At 38.5% G+C, this 23,793-nt stretch overlaps 1 protein-coding gene across 1 annotated transcript in view; it reads right to left on the reverse strand.

The window, feature by feature from the left end:
• Positions 1-8,764: 8,764 nt before the first annotated feature.
• LOC140244511 (sodium/potassium-transporting ATPase subunit beta-1-like) overlaps positions 8,765-23,793 on the reverse strand; it is a 42,849-nt gene continuing 27,820 nt past the window's right edge. The window contains exons 2-6 of the mRNA XM_072324141.1: positions 17,698-17,826; positions 15,294-15,398; positions 14,424-14,602; positions 11,735-11,827; positions 8,765-10,287 (exon numbers count right to left, since the gene is read on the reverse strand). Of these exons, the coding sequence (XP_072180242.1) occupies positions 9,982-10,287; positions 11,735-11,827; positions 14,424-14,602; positions 15,294-15,398; positions 17,698-17,826 (812 nt within the window). The 3' untranslated portion in view covers positions 8,765-9,981. The remainder of the gene's footprint in view (positions 10,288-11,734; positions 11,828-14,423; positions 14,603-15,293; positions 15,399-17,697; positions 17,827-23,793) is intronic.

The raw sequence follows: 23,793 nt of genomic DNA on the forward strand, positions 1-23,793 counted from the left end.
GACGATGCTAAACGCAGAGATTTGATTTGATTTGATTTGATTTATTCTCTGTATGGCATTATTTAAAATATTCTTTCTTTTGTTAGCAATATAATCAAACATAATATAATTATGCATGATACTCACTATAGCAAGTTTCTACAAATTTAACAAGATAGATTGAGAAACAGACAGAGAGAGAGAGAGAGAAGAGATATGAATCTACGGCCTACAGTGGAAATTCGGTATAGGGTGGTCCTCGTTTTATCGAATACATTGATTTGTCAAAAGCCACAAAAGTCGAAAAGAATTAACATAGGAATTTGTCCCACATGCAGGGGCAAAATAAAAAAGTTTATCATACCTTCTTGTATCACTGTTAGAGTAATACATTGTATCATACAGAATAGATCTTGCCAAAAACGAGTGTTCACTGAACTTTGATGTCGGAGGTTTTACTGTACAGTCTAGTACTACGCTGACATCATGAATAAGATGTGTGTACCTAGTGTGTGATGATTGAACGCTCCAATTCTCTCTTGGACGTTCAAGTAACTTGTTTTTTTCTTCTTCTTCTTGCAGTCCTGTTTCGTTTTGAGTATATTGTATAGTTTAGCTAATTGGTATTTGCATTATGTGTCTCCCATTTTCACAGACTCGCAGAATTCCCTACACTCCGAGAGAGTGACCCGCATGTGAACCGCAAAACGTCGTTAGAAACTAATGAGATAATCATGAATCAGCTTCCTCCTGACACGCATTTGGGTATGAACAGACCTCAGAGCTGTGCGCCTGCCAAAAAAGGTATATACAGATATAGCCCCCCAGAACTGACTGTAACTTCACGTGTTCACAGATCGAGATTCTTTTTGGCATCGAGTCTCAGCAACTTAAAGGGGAAAGAATGAAATCCAAAGTATACAATCATGTGGATTGAGTGAATACAGCAATATTATATATAGACCATGTCAGCTCAGTTTGAGGAAATGAAGTTTTACCGTAGCAAACACTGAATGAGAAGACTACTACAGTTCCTGACATCATTAGGCCTATGTACTACTTTATTAAAGACCACGGAAACGCAAATTAAAAGTCTCTTGCCTTTTTGTTGTCTTGGAGTGGGAATAAAGGAAATATAAAGAAAACTCGACAAAATGTAATTTTTAATGAAAAGTGCACATTCCGTCGACTTGGTACTGACATATGCAAAGGGTTATCATTCCCCCTGCTTTCTGAAAGTGGCATGTCAAGTACTCTTTCATTATGCTATAGAGAAATGAAACGAATTTTGAATTTTCTATATATTTTCTTTATATTCATGTACATACTTGACGTCACATACTGCTGTAGTCTTCTCATCCAGCGGTGACTGCACCAAAACTTTAAACATTCATAACTTTTGAATGGATAATCAGTGTTCATTTTTCCTCAAAATATTGCTGCAACCAATCAATCCGCACGTACAATGTACATTAGAGTTTCATGTCCATTTAAAATATAGGTCTTGGATACTTATTGATTTACACTGTGTATTATATCACCACCTCTTTTAATGGAACAGTCAATAATGTCTCAAGTGTCTAAAACTCAAAAGTGGCTGCAAAATTGGGATATGTAGAACACCATCTTACTGATAAATTGTCAAACTTTTCATCAAATTATCGTGGTTTATGAGTATAACATGTTCATCGGAGAGAGACGGGATAACAGTTCCAAGATGCACAACATGCTCGACTTTGATTTAAAGGAGACCTCCAAATGATTTTAGACTTTTGCACATGAACATCTGTTAATAGGTTTTCACTGTGTACAACGTTTCAGAATTTATAGTGATTGGCATAAGGAATAAGAATATTTTCAAAATTCATAACAAATCACAATGAACGAGGATGATGACATAGCAGCTTCGCATAAGAATGCAAGATTGAGTGCTAAAGGAAGCAGAACAAAAGAAGAAAGCACGCATAAATTCTACACAGGTGAACAGGTTGCTACATTACTGAAACATGAGTGAGCCTCTATGTCATCATCCTCGTTCAGTGTATTATGCTTTGGGGTTTTCAAACAGTGTCAGAGTATATGTTTTATCCTCTCAAGGACCACAATGATTTCCAAAATGGCACTATCGATTTATGTAGGGCTTACTTTACACGACGTGAAATTATATAAATCATCCAGAATCCCCCTTCAATGCATGTAAGTATAAAGTCAGACAAATAGAGTGGTAGAGGTTACAGTGTGGTTGGAACTACGTAATTTTTTTTTTTCACCTCTTATACAGTGATATTAGGAGATTATCAAAATGATGTGGACTCGAAGACGATGCTGTAATCGATCACCTCTCAAGTCTCTCCCTTTATCTTTGCACAAACCTTCTTGGACGAGTGTGTTCTCACTCGGAGCATGATTAAAATATCATTTGCAAGCCGAACATGTTGGTAGATTATAGGCAAAAAGAAAAAAAGAATGGCAGAAAGCAAAAATGATTGTCGCGATGAATCTAAATATAGCTTCCAATTTGAATGGTAAATAAGGGGACATTTATATTTGCGTCACAAATTATTTTAAGCTGATGACGTCATTTGATTTAATTGTAGACGTCATGGCAAACCTAGCTGATATATACAACTCGTATAGCCTCTCCAAATACTGCACTAATCACAGGATGGGAGTTATACTGAAAGACAATTATGTATGTCCTTATACCCTTTGAAGTGAATGAAAGAAAGCGCAAACAGAGCGCTATTAAAACTTCAGTCCCGATGCGTTCAATTTTACATCGGTACATGAAATAATGAAAAATTAACAGCATTATGGTAAATTTCATTAAATTCAGTCAAATAAAAAAAAAAAAATATCAATGAAAATTCAATGCACCACTAGACATCTTGACGCAGCAATATAAGTAGCAATCACGGAGGCTTGTACAGGCCTTCACAATACACGGGTGATCTTAGTCAAGAGTTGCATACAGATATTATGCATATTATGTTGCATACAGATTTTATGTTTACTTAGATGTATGCTTATATTGTTTATACTATTCGTTTGCATACAGGTATTATGTGAATCTCCTGTTATACTGGGTACAAGGAAATAAAATTAACACCGGCCTGTATCAAAATAAATGCATAAAATACATCGGAGTTGTGATGATTCAGTAATGTTGTTTTTGCAAGGATTATAGTGTATCATAGTCTGTATAGTCGATAGTGTATCATTGGCCACATGAGAAAAAAAAGTATTATGATACTTTAATGTTTAAACAAAATATTGTGAGGCGACAACAGCAACGCGCCGTCAAAAGTGCATAGCAGCCGCAGCATGTAACGTTTTGTCATACACGCAACAACAACAAAAGTAACCTCTCCCAATCAAAATGGCGTAACTTTTCAACGAAAAGTTCTTCAGCAAAATAATTTCGAAGGGGGTATTTCTGCACTTGTTGACTATCTTTCGAGTGAAAATAAGAGTGATCTGTCGAGTCATAAATGAGTGAGGACACACAAAAGACAAAATGGTAACTTGTCAAAAATCACAAAAATGATGGAGGAGGGGAGTTTGTGAAACATTCTGCTTCTGGCAGTTGTCTGGTGAATGTTTAAAGCGCTGTTGTTCAAGTTGTTTTATCATCCATTGTTTGACGTCCTTAAGCTTTCATTACTTCTTCATCTTTTAAGTGTGTTCACTCAACCATGTAACAACAACTTCCTTTTAAAATGTTCATACAACACGCGCTGTATGTTGGTAACAGCATCTGGTGTAACTCTTTCAATACACTGCATGGAATTTGCAGTTCTGAGAGGGTTGAACACAGCCATTTTGCTCACCCAACAGTAAAAAAACAAAAACAAAAACAAAAAACAAAAAACAACAAAAAACAAAAAACAAAAAACAAAAACATGAAAGTGTCAGACTAGGTGTTAAAGGGTCAAACAAAGGATGATAAAACAGAAACAGAATGTTTCATAGATGACTTGTGGCTTTCGAAAGGTGGCCATTTTGCGTGTTTTTGTCTTTAATTTGTGCTCACTCGCGCATTAACTCAATAGAAATCATTCTCATGATTCCCGCAGAAAATAGCCAATAGTTTAGGAATATCCCTGCCAAATCATTTCGCTCAAAACTGTTTTTCATTACAAAGTTACGCTGTTTTGATTAAGTGGGAATTATTTTTCTTGTCACATGCTTGTTGCTAATGTGTAGATTAAGGGAGGGAATAAGAGCAAAGAATACTCTTTTTGTCATCTCATCACAAATAGGGTTCGTTTGCCCGTGTCGGGTCCTCCCCGACTGTCTTCTGTATCGCTCGTACTTCGAAATTAAAAGGAACCGTTTACCGAACTTGTATGAACAGGTGCGCGTTTTCCGAAAAGAGTATACGGGGATATCCGATAGTACCCGAATCGTTATCTTTGGTTCCTTTAGACATGTCAGTCTCATCTCCAAATTTAGAGAAATGCTTATTCTGCTTGTTTGCTTTTACTCAACTTTTCCTACACAAGAGGGAGGGAGAAACCACGAGATTGTCAACCAACAAACAGAACGTGATTTCAATTTGTATTATATATATATATATATATATATATATATATATATATATATATATATATATATATATATATATATATATATATACAAAACCTCTTGTCTTTTCATCAAGCGGTTATGACGTATGTGTGGACTATAAAGGAAATCCCACAAAAATTAATTTTTCATGAAAATTACACATTCAACCATGTTGATACTGACATGTTAAGGGTAGCAATTACTCCCCCTGCTTTCTGAAAGTGGTTAGTCAAGTGCTCTTTCATAATGCTAGAAAAGTGAATTTTTGTGGAATTTTCTTTATATTTTTATATTGTTGTCCACACATACGTCATAACCTCTTGTAGTCTCTTCATCCAGCAGTTCCAACACCAAAACTTTAAAAAATTCATGATTTTTTCATTGACTGTCTGATTTTCCTCAAGCTTTCTATGATGTGCTCTACTAATGTTATTGCTTCCACTCAATCCACATTGCTCTTTGGGTTTGGGTTCCTTTAAAGGTTCATCTCGAGGTGCACAAATCCTGTCAGACAGCCAAGCCATACTCAAAGTAGCCTGATAAATACTAAAGCACGGATTAAGTTGCCGTGTAAAGTGTGGTATGAATTTCGTAACACTGACCTATCAACGTACATATTTGAAATCTCGACACAAGTAGGCTAGGAATACAGTGTAATATTTTGCATACTTTCTCCACCTATGCTGTGCAGAAACAAAAGTAGCAAAGTCACCGAGACCTTTTAACTTTGGACCTCACATAGAACTTGTTCTTTGCCAATCCCCTAAACATAGAAACACAAATGACAAGAGACTCGCAATACTTTTGGGGAAAATTCAAACGTTTTTATTAATCTTTCGTATCAGAACACACAGTCGTACAAGTACAATACACTGCCTAGAGCTACTGTTCTACGCAATATGCATTGTCATGTTCACAACACATCTTGTTTTTAAGAAAATGTGTCTTCCAGGCCTGTTCTATACACTTTTCATCTGAATATTACAGTTTTTAAAATGTCAAAGAAGGGTTGCTTAAAATCCAATCACAGATCCAGAGCAATTGCTTGGGTTCACATCAATAAAGAGAAAAATACTATTTGATTTTTTTTTTTCAATCTTAAAAAGACAAACCAACTTCCAACTTTATTATTTAAATCATAAGACAATTATTGTTTCCCATTAATCAGAGACCTACTGTTTTACACAGCACTGAAACGTACAGAGTATAGTAAATTATGTCATATGTATATAGACTGCCACAATCCATATTATAGGACTGCTCCCGACAATTGGTACATTGCATAGTTATACACAAGATAGGTACGGTAAGCATGAAATGAGGATTGGGCAAGCCTGTTATCACTCGCTACACTCCCAGCCGTCAGCCGGATGCGCACGTTGCCGACCAAATCAAATCTGGGTGGAAAGTCCGCCTGGTTTTTTTTGCACTTCCCGCTGTGACGCGGGGCTTGCAGCGAACAAGTCACGGTATCGTCGACGGCTGGTAACGAGCACGTTATCGTTGCCAATAACCACACCAATCTAAAAAATACCAGATCATGGCAGTACGTGGCTGCTCATGATCCTTCAAAGAGTTCCTTTCTTAAAAGAAAAATAATTCTTCAAAGTGATGAATACAGTACCATTCACATAAGATTTTTTTTTCTTTTTTTTTTTCCATGGGCCTTTATCACAACATCCAAATTTCTCTGCACAAAGTCAGATTTCTTGGCCCACTACCTCGGGGCACAGTAGGATTCCATCATGCTGATATTTTTGGGCATTCAAGAAACAAGTGGAATGAACTTTTTTTTTTCTTTTTTTTTTGTGTATAGCATTTTTTTTCCTTTTTCAAATCTATAATACTACAAACACATTAAAACATTGTATCCTGCTACAAGAATAAACTCTTTTAATATAGTTTGCAATGTACCTTTCAAACAAACTGCTGGTGCTACATTATAAGATGGTTCTGACTGCACCAAGAGTGTATGTGCAAAGTAGTCAATCATGTTGAATTGCTGAAGTACAAATAAAAACACATAAAAATACCTAGAATGCACTTACCAAGTTTGTTTCATCAGTATCAAAATGCTAGTTAAATCACAACCCATCACCATTACCTACAAGCCAAAGGCTCTTCTTTTTGACTCTGTGTGTTTTTTTTTTTTTGTGGACAACTGAAAGTAATCAATTTCTAGTTTTCTGTTGTTTTTTCTTCCTTTTTTTTTCTTGATTTCTGCATTCTGGTTATTTGGCACCAAACTCAAGACATGAAAGGCTACGTATTCTACAGAGTCTGTACAAAGCTGTATTGCATAATGCATAAGACATAGATGAAAACGTGTCCAATAAAACTATTCCACCTGAAATGCCGCAAGAGTCGGGGGTGGCATTGAGGTCGAGACCCCTCTGAACGGACAGGTTGCTGCCGCTCCCGCTCTGCGGCTCAGGAAGGTAACATGCACAGACGCGCGCAAGCCCGTGCTCTCGCTGTGCCCCGAACAAGTGTCGAGACCTATTCCAAGCCGAGCCGAGCGCTGGACAGCACAAACCCCCTTTCCTGCCTGTAGTTTGATAAGACTGTTGCCTGACACTCCCAAATGGTCGAAACTGGACGAGACATTTCACCCCATCCGTCCAACCGAAGCAAAGAAAAATTTGGGAAGTTTCCTCAAGTTTTCAAATTCTTGCCTCATTTACAAAACTGGATGAAAGTGACATGTCATATCATTCTGCAAACATCAATCAATATAGACAATATATATAGATATATTCATTATACATATTTATATCTACCTATCACACGAGAGTAGACAATTATTGTACCATATTCTACAATTGAAGTTGCAATAATGACATTCCTCAAAATTTATGATTTTCTTTCACTTTTCTTTTTTTTGGTGAACTTACAAGTTGTGTAAATATATCAATGGAACAAAACAGCAACATCAACACATGTTTTTTTGAAACATACTTTGACATTATAGTGGTGCATTCTTATGGGGAGAGAAAAAAAGGAAAGGCCTTTACTGTTTGTGCGATTTATAACTGAAAAAAGAGCAATAAAAGAAATAACTACAGCAAAGTCATCCACTGATAAATCATAAATTTCACTTATTGTTTACAGTAACACAATCCACACACAAGTATGTTTGTATTTAGTATTGCTACCATTCCCTTTTGTGGACAATAAAACCCTTTTCTGACATCAATGATGTATTATCATGAACACAATGATCCAAATATATGGATAAATGATTAAATAATAATAAAAAAAATTGTCCTAATCACTACAGAATGTGGTCCAAGTACCATGCACTCCGTAGTACTCAAGAAACCACCAACGGTTTGTACACACATGTATAATTATAAATGTGTCAAGTGCGAAAACTGAAGTATTGTTCACAAACACCTGTTATCAGTTACCTGAATAGATTCTGCATTTTATATGTATCTGCTGCAACAACTACCAAAATATGATATAAATAACGAAACCTCGTCATATACTGTCAGAAGAGTGCTACTCACTTGTTGCCAACTAGTAAACAAAAAAAAAAAAAAAAAAAGAACAAGAAAGAAATAAAAACACAAAAACTTCAAAAACGTGAAAATGAAAAGACTTATATAAACACAGCTTTATGAACAAGTCCCCTTCAAGTGAATGAGAGTACAGTATTGTTTCAAGCATACACTCCGTCTATGGACAGGGATACTCAAAAGTCTCCTGAGCTTCACTCACTTCCACACTTTCGTTCTCATTGCATACCCCGCCATGTTTTGCTCAGAGGCGGAATGGGGGCGGGGGCTAGTGTGGAAGCGCAGATAGCCATAGCAATGCTGAAGAAATAAACCAACACAATTCTTGGACAGGGTTGGTCGGCCCAGTTTCAGCCTGCCTCAAAGTGTGCAAGATCAACAGTAGCTTAATTTCCTCATTTGTCTACTTTTTTTTTTTTAAAAACCATTTCTTTCTTTCTTTCTTCTTTTTTTTTCCCAAAGGAGGCACAGCCAGATATGACTGTAATTGAGATATCCATGGATCACACGCACCAAAAACAAACCATATCACAGATGGGATGGGAGCTTACTGAGCAGATGCACACGTAGCCAGATAATCGACTTTGCTGGCAAACTCACCAATTGATACATCTTGAGGGTTTCAGATATCCATTCCCCTAACAACCCTCCTGATCACAAAAAAAAAAAAAAAAAAAAAAAAAGGAGCAGAAATTTTGTAGACGAAACGAACCAACTTCCTGAATATCTCTAACATACTATCAGCAACACTGGACAGTTTGTAGTAACATTTGATGGAAATAACGAGAGAGGAACGATTCTGCTGCTACAGTATCCCCATTATATACAAGGCTACATATACAGAACAGTTACAATCAAGGATTTGCGAATTAGATGTTAAAAATCACGGCTCGAGGTCACACACTCGTGCAACTAGAAAACACTGTCTCTCCGTCTCTCACTCGATCTCTCTCTCTCTCTCGCTCGCTCTCATCTAACTATCTATTTCTACGTTCATCTCTTGCGCCCTATTCGTCCCACTCAAATCACACTGGTTAGAGAGCACCAAGAAAGCTACACGGAGCAAACGATTCTACTAAAACTTGACACGCTTCCACCGGTTTTTGCAGCACAGCGAGGTCTTGGCTAACACTCTTCACCTTGCGCGAGCATCAGCTGCCTTCACTCAAATCGCTTTTAAAAGGCCCTAGCAAGAACCCGGGCACAATACAAGAAGGCCTGCCCTGATGCTGCGGTGTGCCAAAAAAAAAATATCAAAAAATAAAATAAAATGAAAAAAAAAAATATACACACACACATAAAAAAAAAATCCAAACAAAATTCAAACTCCAAGCTAATCTTTGCAACACTTTGAATGACTGGCTTTCCTGAATACGTTTTGTGTTCATCCCATGTCATTGCCACTGCACACATGAGAGAAGAAGCAAGTACTGCTCTCGTACACTCACCCTTCAACGCTTAGGGGGTGGGGGAGGGAGGGGGAAGGGTGCTGGTTTCCATGCGGCAGTACTGGACGCGGGCATCAAGACAGTTTACGTGCCTTTCAGACATAATAATAAGTCGGCCAAATCGGGCAAAGGATACAAAGGGGAACAAAAAAGAACCTTCTAGACTAAAAAGAAAAGTTTACATAGAGGCTTTGGGCTGCAAACTCTGAAAATGGGGGCAAAATTCTGACAAGCTTTGCTCTGTATGCCTACGAAAACCACTCCTAAAACGATTATCAAAACATGCCGACAGTGAAAGGGGTACGTATTTCATGCTTTTTCTTTTCTTTCCTTTTGAGGAAGGGAGGTTCATTGGCAGTGACTTGATTCTTCTCTCATGGCGACCCTTTACCTACAAATGATATCTGGAAAGAAACAAAGACTATGGCTCATATATAGTTGGGGAACTCATGCGTTAGCTTGTGTTACATCTCGTCTTTGGGTGCTTCTGATTTACCCAATTTGAAAATGACTGTAAACTGTGACCTCTCTTTGGTATCGAAGAGGCCACCCCTCGGGTCTAGATTTCCCGCAAACGCCTCGCACTGAACTTTCACGTCCCTGTCCACGGCCTCCTCCTCGTTGAGGGTGACACGCACAGCCACGTAGGGGGTGATGTAGCGCGCCTGGTCTTTCTTGTTGGTGCCGGTCACGTAGGGGAAGTACGCGAAAGGAATTCCAGTGGACGGGTATACCTTGGTGGCATTCACGGCCGCAACATCTTTGTCTTTCTGAAATGTGGTATGTGCAACAGGAGAAAACACGATGGCATGAAAGTCATGATAAACAAGTCTGTACACTCATAACGGTACCCCTAATGAATCCCTGAAAACATACTGTAAACGTGGAAAAATTTTTGTGGGATATTTGATTAGCTGTTTCACGCAACTTTTGGCTGGTGTAACTTATAGAACTCGCAAAAAACTTCTTCCCAATTTTCTCTGCACATTTTGAATGGGTTGACAACAGAGCAGCACGAATTCAAGAACCAGTGTATACATGTGTTTTTGAGCCGCACAGTGAGGGAAAATGAATTGAGCGAAAACAGAATATGACTTTTCTCTTCTCAACACCAGTTAGGTGATTAAATACATGAACATGCACCAGTAAACAACATTGATACTCATTTTAATATGTGAATGAATGGGTCTAAAGAAGCAGAAGTATGGTCAATATCACTGCATGAGTTTACTTGAGCTACAAAAAGGGAATATTCCCGCGGTGGTACTAACCTTTGTCACAATTTGAAGCTATTATCTACACTTTAACAATTCTTAATATTTATCACGACATGCATTTGCTGGGCAATTTCATCTCACTGACCTTCCAACTACAGACTTTGAATGCCCACACATCACAACACAACACTGTCAGCAACAGCACAGCAGGGGCAATGTTACAAGCCAGTCTGCTGGTAAGACTCACCGCTAAACACACCCCGAGTCTAAACTGAGCACAGTACTATAAAACCAAAAATATTAGCGGCATGAAACTATTCCCAATTGCCACTGCCATTTATCTGCATTGAGCAGACACACACTGTTGAGTGCATTCTACTTTTGCGAATCCCGGCTCCTCGTGAAATTTGTGAAAGTTTCATGCTCTTGAAAAATTTCTGGTTTCACAATAACCTCTGCCTTATTTTCATCTCCCATCTTTAGTTCTCAGATTGAAGATCTTACTAAGGGGAAGTACCACTCTCGAGTCTTCCTGATCTAGCAAATAAGCCAGTTCGGAGTTAGCTCATGGGCACATTGGTACGAATGACCTTTCTTTTTTCTCAGTTGGTTGGGGCACGTCACTTGTTTTCAGAGCGACATAATGCATAAGCTTTACGTAACAATTTATGGGATTCATCAATCCCGTTCAAACAAAGAATAAACTTGCGTAGACTAGATGAGCAGAATGATCTGTCAATTCACACTTGGGAAAGCATCCATTTCGTTATTTTGCATTGAATGTATTGACGATCTCTTTCTATTGATATTGCCAAATACCACTTTTGCTGTCAGGTGGATGTGCTGGCAAGCGGCATTTATAAGGATTACATGAATAATCATTACATGACAGATGCTTATCCCAGTAAATTTAAAAACCAACATGCCTGTTGGTCCGAATGACCTTGTTTCTGCTCATGCGCAAAGTGGAACTCCGAACTGGCTTATTGTTAACACTCACGTATGGTTTGCACTTGATCAGAACGTGGCCGTTTACGAATCCCTTCTCAGCGTCATCCCCCTCAGCATAATTTTCAGGGATCCATCCCCACACCTGCAAAGGAGAGAAGACAAACATAAATCTTCACTACGTTTATTTTTGTTCTTTTTTTTTTGGGGGGGGGGGGGTGGGGGTAGGAGCAGGAATTCATGAGGTAGAAACAATATCCTAGCACTGGTGACATTCAATGAAAGTAAGTTAACAGAAGGGGTTGTTAACAAATAAAAAAAAATTTGATACACATCTTTACAAACATATTGTGAATCAATGACATCAATGTAACCAATTTGTCAGTGTACTAAAAAAGATCTCAATGTACATGTAATGGTAATAAACCTGATTTTCTGTTCACACATAACAGAAAGCTTTCACACTACGTTTCATATGAAGCTGTATTTCTTTCACATCTTCAGCAAGTTATAATCCTGCCATGAACAGTTCATATCATACCATAGCCAGAAAACTGCTTCCCGGGTGGCAGATTAAACGGCTGGTACAGTTTTGGTCAACAGATCTGCAATATTTCTTTATGATTTCTTGAATTAATCAGAAACCTCTCATAAAGAATGAAAGATGAAAGAGCATATAATTTTACAAGGAATTTAAAGGTTACTTGATGAAAATTGGTTTTGAAATGAGAGAGATATCCAAAATAATCATATTATCCAAAATTATCCAAAATATCCATGAAAGGTGGGACCCACCTTTTATTAGGATCAGTTTGCTTTACTTTATTTTTGGATATCTCAGCCATTTCAAAAGCGATTTTCATCAAATGAACTTTGGATTCCACTTAGAGCTGGATGCTCTTTGGTATTTTGTACTGTGGTTTTTTAAGTATTTTGCAAAAAGTTAAAGGCTGAATCCTCACCTCCACCAATACTATAATATTCCTTTAAGCTTTGTGAACACAAACCTGTGTGAGCAGACACCCACACAGGCAGAAAGATGCTAAACACTGCGAGGCATTCGTGGACATGGAGGAAGAGCCAGTCATAGGGCGTACTGAAACTGTATTGCCGCCACATTAGGAAGCTGTAGATTTTCGCGACGCGGACGTTCAGAGGAAAAAAACGTGTCCTAAGCATGCGCAGAATCGCGTGTCAAGTCAATGTATTTATAGCTTGCGTCGTCTGAGATTTTCACTACACATTCTAGGCTATTTTTACGTCCGCTCAATTCACAACGTAGAGAGCTTTTTCATGTACCAATCATATGGGGGCGCCATTTTATTTTTTATATGTTGCATCCAAGCATAATCTAAAGCTACTTTTCAACACAACGCATGAGGGAGAGGAGAACGTCCAATGCACTCTTCGTATCAAACGTCCGCGCTCCAAATCTAAAGCTCCCTATTAAAACTGGCTGAGGAAACATAATTTGGCCTGATCGATTACACACAATCCATGCATCATGCTGGAGAATTAAGTTGTGGGCCACCCCTAGCACACGTATGAATACAAAACCAACTTGGCAGCACAACGTTTAAATGTTTTGTGTATCGCCACCACAGCAAGCGTCTCGTTACACGATGTTCTCGCTCAGCCATGAGCCGCCCTAAGCACACTCACATGCCTGCTGGGCTGTGCCACATGAGAGCTGCATGCATGCAGGACGTGAGCGGGTCAACTCTGGGACAGACCTTGGCAGCTGGGCTAAATGAGACCTAAACTTGAGCAGCGACAAGCAGGCAATTAACATAATTGACCTGTAGGGCAATTGCACGATGTGGGTTTCAATCCCTCGTTCAATCCGTTTGGTTGGCATGACAGGACAACAACAAATGAAACTTCTGGGTGGCAGCAGTGCCTGGGACAGATATTATGCATTACGGAACGCTATCTGACACAACTGTGCAGCATATTGCTTGCTATACACCACATTCAACGCCCCACAACCTCACTACTTTGCAGGGCTGCCAACGGGCATGGGACAAAAATCGGGGAGGTTCAAAATGGAAACCGAGGAAGATTTGTGCGTGCTATCATGCATCTCAGTAATTTTCACATCAGGTCGGCTCTTATTTTCTCTTGCCAGGACACGAGGAGAAATTCAAGTTTATATTAACATAGGGTCGTCTTACAGAATCGGGGAGACTTCACAATTTGTGAAAATGTGGCACTTCCCTTGAACCGCATGAGGAGAGATTCCATGGAAATGTAACTTTTATTCTGTTGTTTTTTGTTTTCTTATCTACAACGTGGGGGGGGGGGGGGAACCTTTCTCAGCTCCACACTTGCACGTTGAACTCCATAAACTAGCTTTTGGACAGGCAAGCCTAAGTAATGAATGGAATTGATTCCACTTTGAGGAAGCGGCGCACAACTTGAAAACCAAGAGACCGTATAGACTTCAACTGCACATGCACATGCAGCTATAAAGTTGTTGAGATGATGTAGAAGTTCATAGCCATGCAGGAATACCAGTCTTGCAAACGACATTGCAGTAATTTGAGGGTTGAAAAGGCTCATTTTTGGTAGAACAAATGTATTTTCCATGAAGCCTGCTGTATTTTTGCCCCACCCCCCCAAAAAAAAAAACCACCTAAAAAACAAAGACACACAAAAATCCCAGTAAAGGACAGTGCAAACAAGTCAGTTGGCAGAGATGCTAATGGATATAATTATGATACAAGAGGTTCCTTCCTTACCCTGTTCAGGTTGACCAGCACACACGGCTCTGTGGACGTGTAGCCGAAGTAGTTGTCGGGAGTGCAATAACGTCCGAGATTGGCGAGGTCAAAAGTGCAGTACCTCTGCTCTGACTTGTCTCCAGGTATTGTTGCATTACATGGCCTTGCCTCTTCGTCAAAATTACTTTCGTTAATCTCTGCGGACAGATGGTTTATGGAGAGGAAAGATCACACAATCAGAATGTGGGCAGTGCAGTACCACATAAGCATGTACTCCATTGCAAAAGGCTTTCAAGCACAATTTCATAATTAGTGTCAACTGTGTGTCTTTGTATCTTATTTAAAATCACTCATGAATGTGTATTTCACATAAATCAAACAAAGAATAAACACCTTCCTTTTACCCCCTTTTGCACAGATAGAATCATCTATATATACTGTAAAAGTGGATATTTTTGCGCGACTAATTTTTCGCGCTCGGCCGGGTACGAGGAGTTTCATGTGTTTTTAATTCAGCGGAATCAAGACATCAATTACAGGAACGTATGGCAAGCAAAAATATTCGCGTGCTTTTATCTTCGCGCTAGTCTCTGGTTGCGCGAAATGCGCGAAAATTTCAACACCGCGAAAATTTCCACTTTTACAGGATATAAATGATAAGCCCAGCTTTCATATCTTAGATACTTTAGATTTGGTCCAGTGTATGAAGGAAAACAATCTCTCTATCAAAGCAAATAAAGTCACCATGGTTATTCTATTTACCCCATCCCCTGCCCTCCCCCCCCCCCAAAAAAAAGAAAATATATATATATCATGAACACAAGAAAAGCCACAATCACAAATGAGATTTCTCATCAGCATAATCATTCTATGCTATGCCATACTCACTCTTCCACAGGTCGTTAAGCTTCTTCACTGTTTTACTGAAAGTCGCCTCATTTGTTGGAGTGTAGCTTATCCTTTCTTCAATCTCGCTTGGGGTAACTACTAGACCTGAAGAAACAATGACAAAAGATAGAGAAGTAAAAATAAACAAAATAAACAGAAAGTAAAACAAGAGAAGTCAACAAACACACACCAAAAAAAAAAAAAAAAATGAGACAGCAACGGAAAAACAAATTTAGGACTGATGTATCTTGATACTACTTGTTTATTTTCGTCTTGTTTCGAGTTTAAAGGGGATGGCTAGTTACTAGCCATCCCCTTTTAATACTCATTTTCAGAGCCAATCAGGAATATGTCATCCAAAATCTTTGCAAGTCTTTGCCAAAAATTGTGAAGCGCATCCAAGCAGCATCCATGGCTATGATAATACGCCCAATAAATCCCATTGCTGCCAATTTAATATCTGATTACATGAAACATGTTGTGTTCATGTCATGGTGAAGCCTATGCTATAAGCCAGTTCGTAATTACCTCATATCGATATGCACATTTTCCCATATAATCTTGCCTTTTTTTTTTTTCATCAGTTAGGTACTTCACTCATTTTCTCAGCTTCAGCTTGTCCCAAATTGCAATTTATGGAATTCAGAATCAAACATTTCACTGCCTTGAAAGGTTTCAAAGACAACTTGATCACCTAATCCAAACTTACGTATAATATACCTCACGACAACAAGCAACTGACAGTTTTTACACATTACATTGTTTCTGCTTGTTACTGTATAACTTTGGTTATGATTGCTCACTGCTTTTGAACATATTAGTGATAAGATTTTTTCAACCTTGCATTTAATAATTTCTTACTGCTTTTAACTTTTGTGCATCACTTTTAATCTATATAGATGTCACATCTTGTTTATTTTACTATGATCCTCCTTTTCTGCTTTGTTGCTGTTGTACTGTGATGTTTATTTGCAATATTTGATATTTGAAACAGGGCTCACTTGAAAAGCTGGCCCTAGGGCCCTGAATGTGACTCCCCTTTTCACTTCTCAAATCAAACTGAATAAACAAAAAACAAAGAATTAACCTGCATAGACCAAGTGACCATTATGAAGCAGCCATTTCATTATTGTGCATCAAATACGAGAACAAGCATTATCTATCATTGCTAAATACTTGGCTTTAATGAACTTTTTTTTTTTTTTTGCAGTCAGTTTAATGTGCTGGCAAGCACCATTTTTAAGGATGACATGAACAATCACTACATCGCAGATGCTTATCTCAGTGAATTTAAAAACTAGCATGCCTGTTATCACACATAACGACCTTTTTCTGCTCATGCGCAACACGGAGTTGCAAACTGACTTATACCTTCGCAGCAAGCCATGAAATATATACGGGTCTTGATTAACCTGCCACAGCAAATAGAGTTAAACCACCTGGCTTGTGATAAGTCATCACTGATTTCTGTCACTCGAGTCAGAAAGCTACATTAGAGTAGTTACTGGTGGCGAGCATACAATGTACCTTCCATCCACGTTCTGAATTTAAAAGAAATATTTACCATTTGCAGATGAAACAAAAACCCAGCTTTAAAGGGACTGTACAGTACTGGTTGAGGTGGGGATTCATGTTTTGAACATTCCTAAGTGAGATAATGAAAAGCCTCTTATGAAATATGAAAGAGCATGTCATTTTAAGAAGGATTCAACGTTTCTTTGATGAAAATTGGTTTTCAAATGGCTGAGATATCCAAAAAAGTGCTAATAATATAAGGCGACATGCCACAACTTTATTAGGATCTCTTTGTTTCACCTTGTTTTTGGATATCTCAGCCATTTCAAAACTGAATTTCATCAAATAAACGTTTGATACCCCTTAGAACTGCATGCTCTTTGACATCTCATTGAGTGGTTTCTGAATATCTTGCAAAACGTTACAAGCTAAATCCTCACCTCCACCAGAACTGTACACACCCTTTAATTGTACAGTGAAAGAGTCTTTCTATTGCTTTCTCTCTAACTCTTTCTCATTATCCTCCATTTTCACTATAACTTTCATGTTTATTATTGTTTTGCTTTGTGAAATAGTTTGTTCTTTCATAGTAACTACATTGTAAGTTTATTGAGAGCTTCTTAAAACTATCTGTTTCTCTGTACATCTAGTGAGGCCCCACACTTTTAAAGCTTTGCTTACTGGGGACTGTCCTGCATGGTACTTTGATTTTCTTTGTATATCTCTATATTCTCTCACAATGACTTTTTTTTGGTACATTCATTAAATGCATTAGTCATAACCATGATAGATGAATGTATATGTTTTCTAAGTGGTTTGTTGATTTGCACCATGCAGAAACAATAAATGAAACTTTAAAATGAAAAAAAGAATTCAAATTGGTGCTTACTCGGCGTGCTGACATAGGAGACCCACTTTGGCCGGCTGTAGTCCACAGTTTGCATGAAGATCAGCAACATACAGGCCCAGAATGCAGCAAGGCATGTGTAGAAGCAGAAGTAGAATAGCGAGATTTGACCTGCGAAGTAAACAAGAAAATGCCAAAATTGAATGTTAGATAAAGAACCAGACACAAAATTATATAAAAATCAGGAAAAATTGATACTTCATTGGGTACAATAATAATAATAATAATAATAAACCGTATTGATATAGCGCATATCACAAAAATAGATTAATGTCTCTATGCACATTGAAGGAAAAAACTAACAGAAATTAGAAACCATAGAAACTAACAAGGCATTGTGGCTTCTCTAATCCTTATATACTGTATAAGCTGTAATTTTCGCGAGGGTTTTATTTTTGCGAATTTCGTGATTCACAGTTGGATGGTGAATTTAACACGCGAAAATGTCGCCAGACGCTAGAGTAATAGTACATTTCAACCGAGGTAGGTGTCAATTCACGAAAACAACATCTCGCGAAAAAGCCTGTGACCTCCTCATTCGCGGAAATATCTGTACGCGAAAATAACAGTGTATACAGTAACAGTATGGGCTACCTGATACCTTGCACACAATATCAAACTCTGAACGGTAACTAACAAAAATGCCTAAATTTTCAACAAAACGTGCTTGATGCTCAAACTCACGGTCAATCCTTGTATTGGTACACACTCTCCTGTCATCAAAGAATTATTTGACTTATTTCTGCGCGCGCATAATTCAAAATTTCATGAGAAAGGGTACTTTTGTTCTTATTTCAATAAATGGCCATGCATTCCTACATACCAGGTACATGTTTGACGGCTACAGAATGGCTACATAATATCTGAAATGGATATCGTAAATTATGTGCAAGTGGCACTTTCGGAATGAAGTCATCAATCGCACATCGATCTATAGTGGCACTGCAAATGAACATTGCACAACAGGAACAACCACTTCCCCTTGTCACCCTACAAAGGAGGATGTGGCAAAATGTTTGATACACACACTGGCGTGCAGTAGTACAGTGTGCACTGCTCTGTCAAGCAGCTCTTCACATTATGCCCAACACTGTACGCTACTTGTAAAAAGTAAACACTTAAAAGACCTGGGGAAGAACAGTGCGGACACTGAGTGAAACACAGCTGGCCAGATGTGTGGCCCAAATATGAAAAATCCATACCCTGCCCCCCCCCAAAAAAAAAAAAAAACAACAACCAAAAAAAACAAAAAAACAAATCAAAACAAAAAACACACATAACAAAGCCAACAACACAAAAGTCAAATGAACACTTTTAAGTGTCCACTTGAAACAACCACTCTCCACATACATAAAGCAAAACAGCACCTAATTTGGATTGACGATAAAAGAAACAAAAATCACATGAAGAACAGCGGAAGAAAGACGATCATCGTAGGAAATCTGATGACACAGAATACAATGGAAGAATAGTAATGTATATGCAGCAGGGAACACTTGAACTTCCCAAGCAAGTTGTGCTAGAAAGTCCCCTGTGAGGTTGGTTTCTCTTTCAGAATTCCTTTCAGGAAAACGAGTTGAAAGCTAGGAAAAAGGGCTAAAAGCTAGGAATGCACATAGTTGGGCCTGTAATATGTATTACTGATGTGACTAAAGCAGCTTTTAATCTTGAATATCACATTCCTTTTCAATCTATTTGTCTTGTGTTACCCATACCTCAATTTCATGCTCATGTTTTATGTGCACAAATATATTGTATGGGTTCCCCATGTACACTGTACGTATACTTCCACAAGTTTAACAGCATAATAATACCAAAGTTTTCATAAATCATTGTACATAAGTTTTTCCTTTTTTTTCCCCCTGGAGTATAAGTAATGGACATGATCTCACTTGCAAGGAGCTATCATTCCTTTTTAGCACAACTTTAAGCTGAGGAAATGCTTAATAGGATGACAAGCCCGTGTTAATAGCCGCAATCCTCGGGCAGAAGTCACCCTGCACTTGATCTTGCCTGGTGTACAAAGCGAAGGAGGATATATGGGCTGCTGCAGAGTGGCTGTGGTGATGTAACCACTCATTCAGGGGCAAATTCCAAAGAGAAATCATTGATTTGTAGCGTGTCTAGCAAATAGTGTCATTCAGGGGACAATCTGAGCCATTCATGGCTGGGATCTGTCCATATAGTGTAGTTTATAGTTGACATACAAACATATACTTTTATGCAGTTCTCCCCTCCCTGCTCTTAGCACCCATCTGTCCACAGTGAAGCTATAAATTCATCATTAAGACTATTTAAAGCACCCAAGTACCCCTTGCTGCTACAATACCTTCATAAAATTAGAAACAACTTGTACGTGAGGCAGGTTTTCATGTAGTCCTGTACACTCGTACAATGTAATGGTAGTTTTTATGTCCATTGATGTTTGATATAACACTCTTTAAACACACTGAAAAAAAGATAACATGTATAATGATTCAAAAGATTACAGAAACACAACAATTTGAGATGTCTAAATGTTGGTTTGTGAGGAAAAAGAAAGGAGTGACGTGTTTGGGAGTATTAAAGTTATCTCAACATGTACTTCATCATATTCATCAGATGTCATTACCTAGAAGGCTTTGACTGGTATTGACACTGACAAAGACATATAAACTTGTTTACTGCACACAAACTCGACTTAACAATTGGAATTGTTAATAAAAAAAAAAAAAAAAATCAGGCACAACTGCAAGCAAGTGTCCAAAGTCCAAGAAAAAAAGAGGAGAAAACTAATGAAAGCCTTATTTATATGTTTCTTCCTGCCCTCCCTCCCCCCCCCCCCCCATCATGCTGATATGCACTGCCTATCGGAATCATATGCACTCAGTTTTATGAGATACTCCCCTTTGTACCCATCTTAAATATTCATGAGGATAATTATTTGTAAACTCTTATCAGCACCTACCCTAAACAGGGGAAGTGGGACACTCACTGGCCCTACCAAAAAGAAAGAAAGAAAAAAATGAATGAAGAGTAAACTTTGGGCTGTTTTACATCAAATATTTGCATTCGCTATTAGAGTGCTATACCCCTTTCTGTAACCCTCCTGGCTTGGGCTAGGCCCGAGCCAAGTCGTAAAATTTTGAGTTTATGAATGGGTCCGGCAAAAGTGGCCCGCGCCAGGCATGGACTATTTTGGCACTGCTGCTGCCTAGCACCAGGCAGCAGCAGTTATGGGTGCTCATGGAAGCAGAACAAATGAAGCGAGTATGTACAAATTCTACACAGGTGAAGTTGTTAAGCAAGTATTGTTGTAATGGAATGTTATTGCTTTAATATTGAAAAACGTGAAGCCCCCTATGTCATCATCCTTGCTTAATATATATTTTCTGTTTTCCACGGTACTAATCTGCTCTGGGACTACAATAATCCCACAAATCTATATGTACACATAGCATAATAGACTTATGTACTACATGATTTGAAATTATAAAAATCATCTGGAATGCCCCTTTAAGCATATAATTTGTCAACTGACAAGATTCGAGACGAGGAAAAATTTTACTGTGACACGTCTCTCGATCGACAAACTTGTAGTGAAAGTACATTTATTCAGTAATTTGTTACCTCTCACAATCATTTCATCATTTTGGTGGACAGCATACTGCATCACAGCACTTTAAATCACTGATGAGGCATTACATGCAAAGTTGCAGGTACTACAGCCAGGCGAGTGCTGACAGTAGTTTAAACCACGTTACAATTGAAACTGGGGATATATCATGTGGTGAAAAACTGAAAGTGTCACCTATGTAATGGTCTTTACGATTACCTGACATCAAAGTGTCAGAGCATTTACTGTGGTTCTGAACAGCTCAGTAGTTTTTGATTACACGACGTGCACATGGCGGCACATGCACACTGCCGAGAATGAACCAATTTTCCGCTTGCTGATGTTACTATCACCTCTTCCCCATGCCCTGTGCGGTCATCAACACCAGCAGAAGAGCGGATGGAGTGTAACGAAGAATCTTCTCTAGTACAAAATGATGAAACCTGAAATGTGTGAGTGTGTGTATTGTGCATCTCTAGTGCATGACTTTGTCCGGCTTTTGATTCTAATCATTACAATGATCAATAAGTTTTGTTATGTACATGAACCATGTAGGCCCTACACTTTCAATGCCTACCCCTTTCCCTGAAAAATAATATTTGTTGAAAATGATGTTCAAGGACATGCGACAATGCTGATTTGTATTTCAAAACCACAAGCAAAATGCACACTGAACTTGTACTGGAATTAAGCCTTTTTATATAGTAGGCAGTGGATCAGAGAGTGACCTTGTGTAACAGTGACCTCACCACTGAGCCACACAGGCAGAGGTAACATTTCCCCATATTTTGAGCTGATTTATATCACTTTCCAGTTATGACTGATCTTTGAGGTCAAACACAGCTTTTTTACGCCCTTCTTCCCTACCCCATCCCTCATGATAAATCATGAAATCCCTGCACGCTGCATTACAGAACAAAAGTAAATATTAGCTTTTATCACTAGTAGACCCTTCTGCTGTAGAAAGGGGAGGGGGTGGAACTCAACTATTAAACATTGACATTCTTTAGTCTTTTTTTTTTCTTGAGGTATGAATTCAGGAAAGTTGATAGGGCAGCTATGAAAGAAAGTTACAAAAGAAAAAACAGAAATATGCCCATCCAGGACTGAAAACTGTAGTGGCATCAGACACTGCCTGTTGATAGCCTAACTGCCCTGTTTATTCTTTGCTCCTCAACAGCTGACCCTTGTCTGCCTCACGGACTTCTAAAAAAAAAACGTTCGATAACCTGAAGCCCACCCTCCCCCCCCCCCCCCCGAAGTAAATGCAGTTGCTTTGCTTGAATACCAAACACAAAACATATGACTTTAAAAAAAAATGAATGACATGATACTTCAAAATAAACATGACAATGACACAAACATAAAAGGGAAATGATTTACAGGTGTGAAAACTCTATTTGTGAAGTAACCCTGCTATTCTACAGATTTGGCCAGAGGGATATAGGCCTATACCAGGGAGGTGGCCACCTCCCTGCCTATACCCTACATCCCTAAAATATGCATGCAACTTGCTCAGATGTACAGTGCTGAGTACACACAATCTACTCTGTTGTCACCTAAGCATGTTTATTCAGCAGTACAGCTCAATGCAAGCCCATCTACAATGGAGCTAGCCTATCCTTTCCATAAGCAGGGTATTGAATGATACAGCCCATGAATATTCATGTCCTGCTGACACCTCCATCTTGCCTAAAACTGTAGTAGGTACATTAACATTTGAATTACTGTGGTATAAAATACCACAGTAATTTGTTGGCACCACTCTCAGTGGTGAAATATCAAGGCGGAAGATACTGCAGCATTTTACTTGGTACCACTCTCAATAGGACATACATGTACATGTATCATGGTATTTCTGGTAAGCACTGCATCTGCCAATTTTAATACTACAGGCCTACCTCCGATGGGGAAAAAGACAGGATGTGTGCTGGGTCACATGAGAAATATACTGTTGTACAATTGGTGGTACAGCTTTTCTTGATTCACAGTCAAATCATATTTCGTGCAAAGTTTGAATTACCGCCTAAATGCCATACTATTCCATGATGTATTTGGTGGTGTATTTGCATTCATGTTATGAATAACTGTGCAAAATACAGCAGTATTTTAAGTATCAGGGTGTATTCTAATATTCTGTGAAGAGTACAAGTTCCCCATTACGCAAATGTGATGATGCAGCAACTTGTGTACAAAACACTGGAGCCTGTACGTATTCAGTATAAAGGGACCAACACTACTTACTACAGTTGAACCTCTCTTTAATATCCGGCCTCCCTTTATCTGGATCTCTCTATTATACGGACGCAATCTTGCCGTGATTTTTTTATTTTTTTTTTTTTATAATTACGGGAGGAAAGGGGGATTCCCAACTCCTTGAGAACTCCTACACAAACACACATGAATTACATATTACTTCCAACATTAACATACACCTCTATTTTGGGGTCTGTTACTGAGTGTAACAATGAAAAGGTTGCAGT

This window comes from Diadema setosum, chromosome 21 (assembly GCF_964275005.1).
Source record: "Diadema setosum chromosome 21, eeDiaSeto1, whole genome shotgun sequence".
Classification (NCBI taxonomy): domain Eukaryota; kingdom Metazoa; phylum Echinodermata; class Echinoidea; order Diadematoida; family Diadematidae; genus Diadema; species Diadema setosum.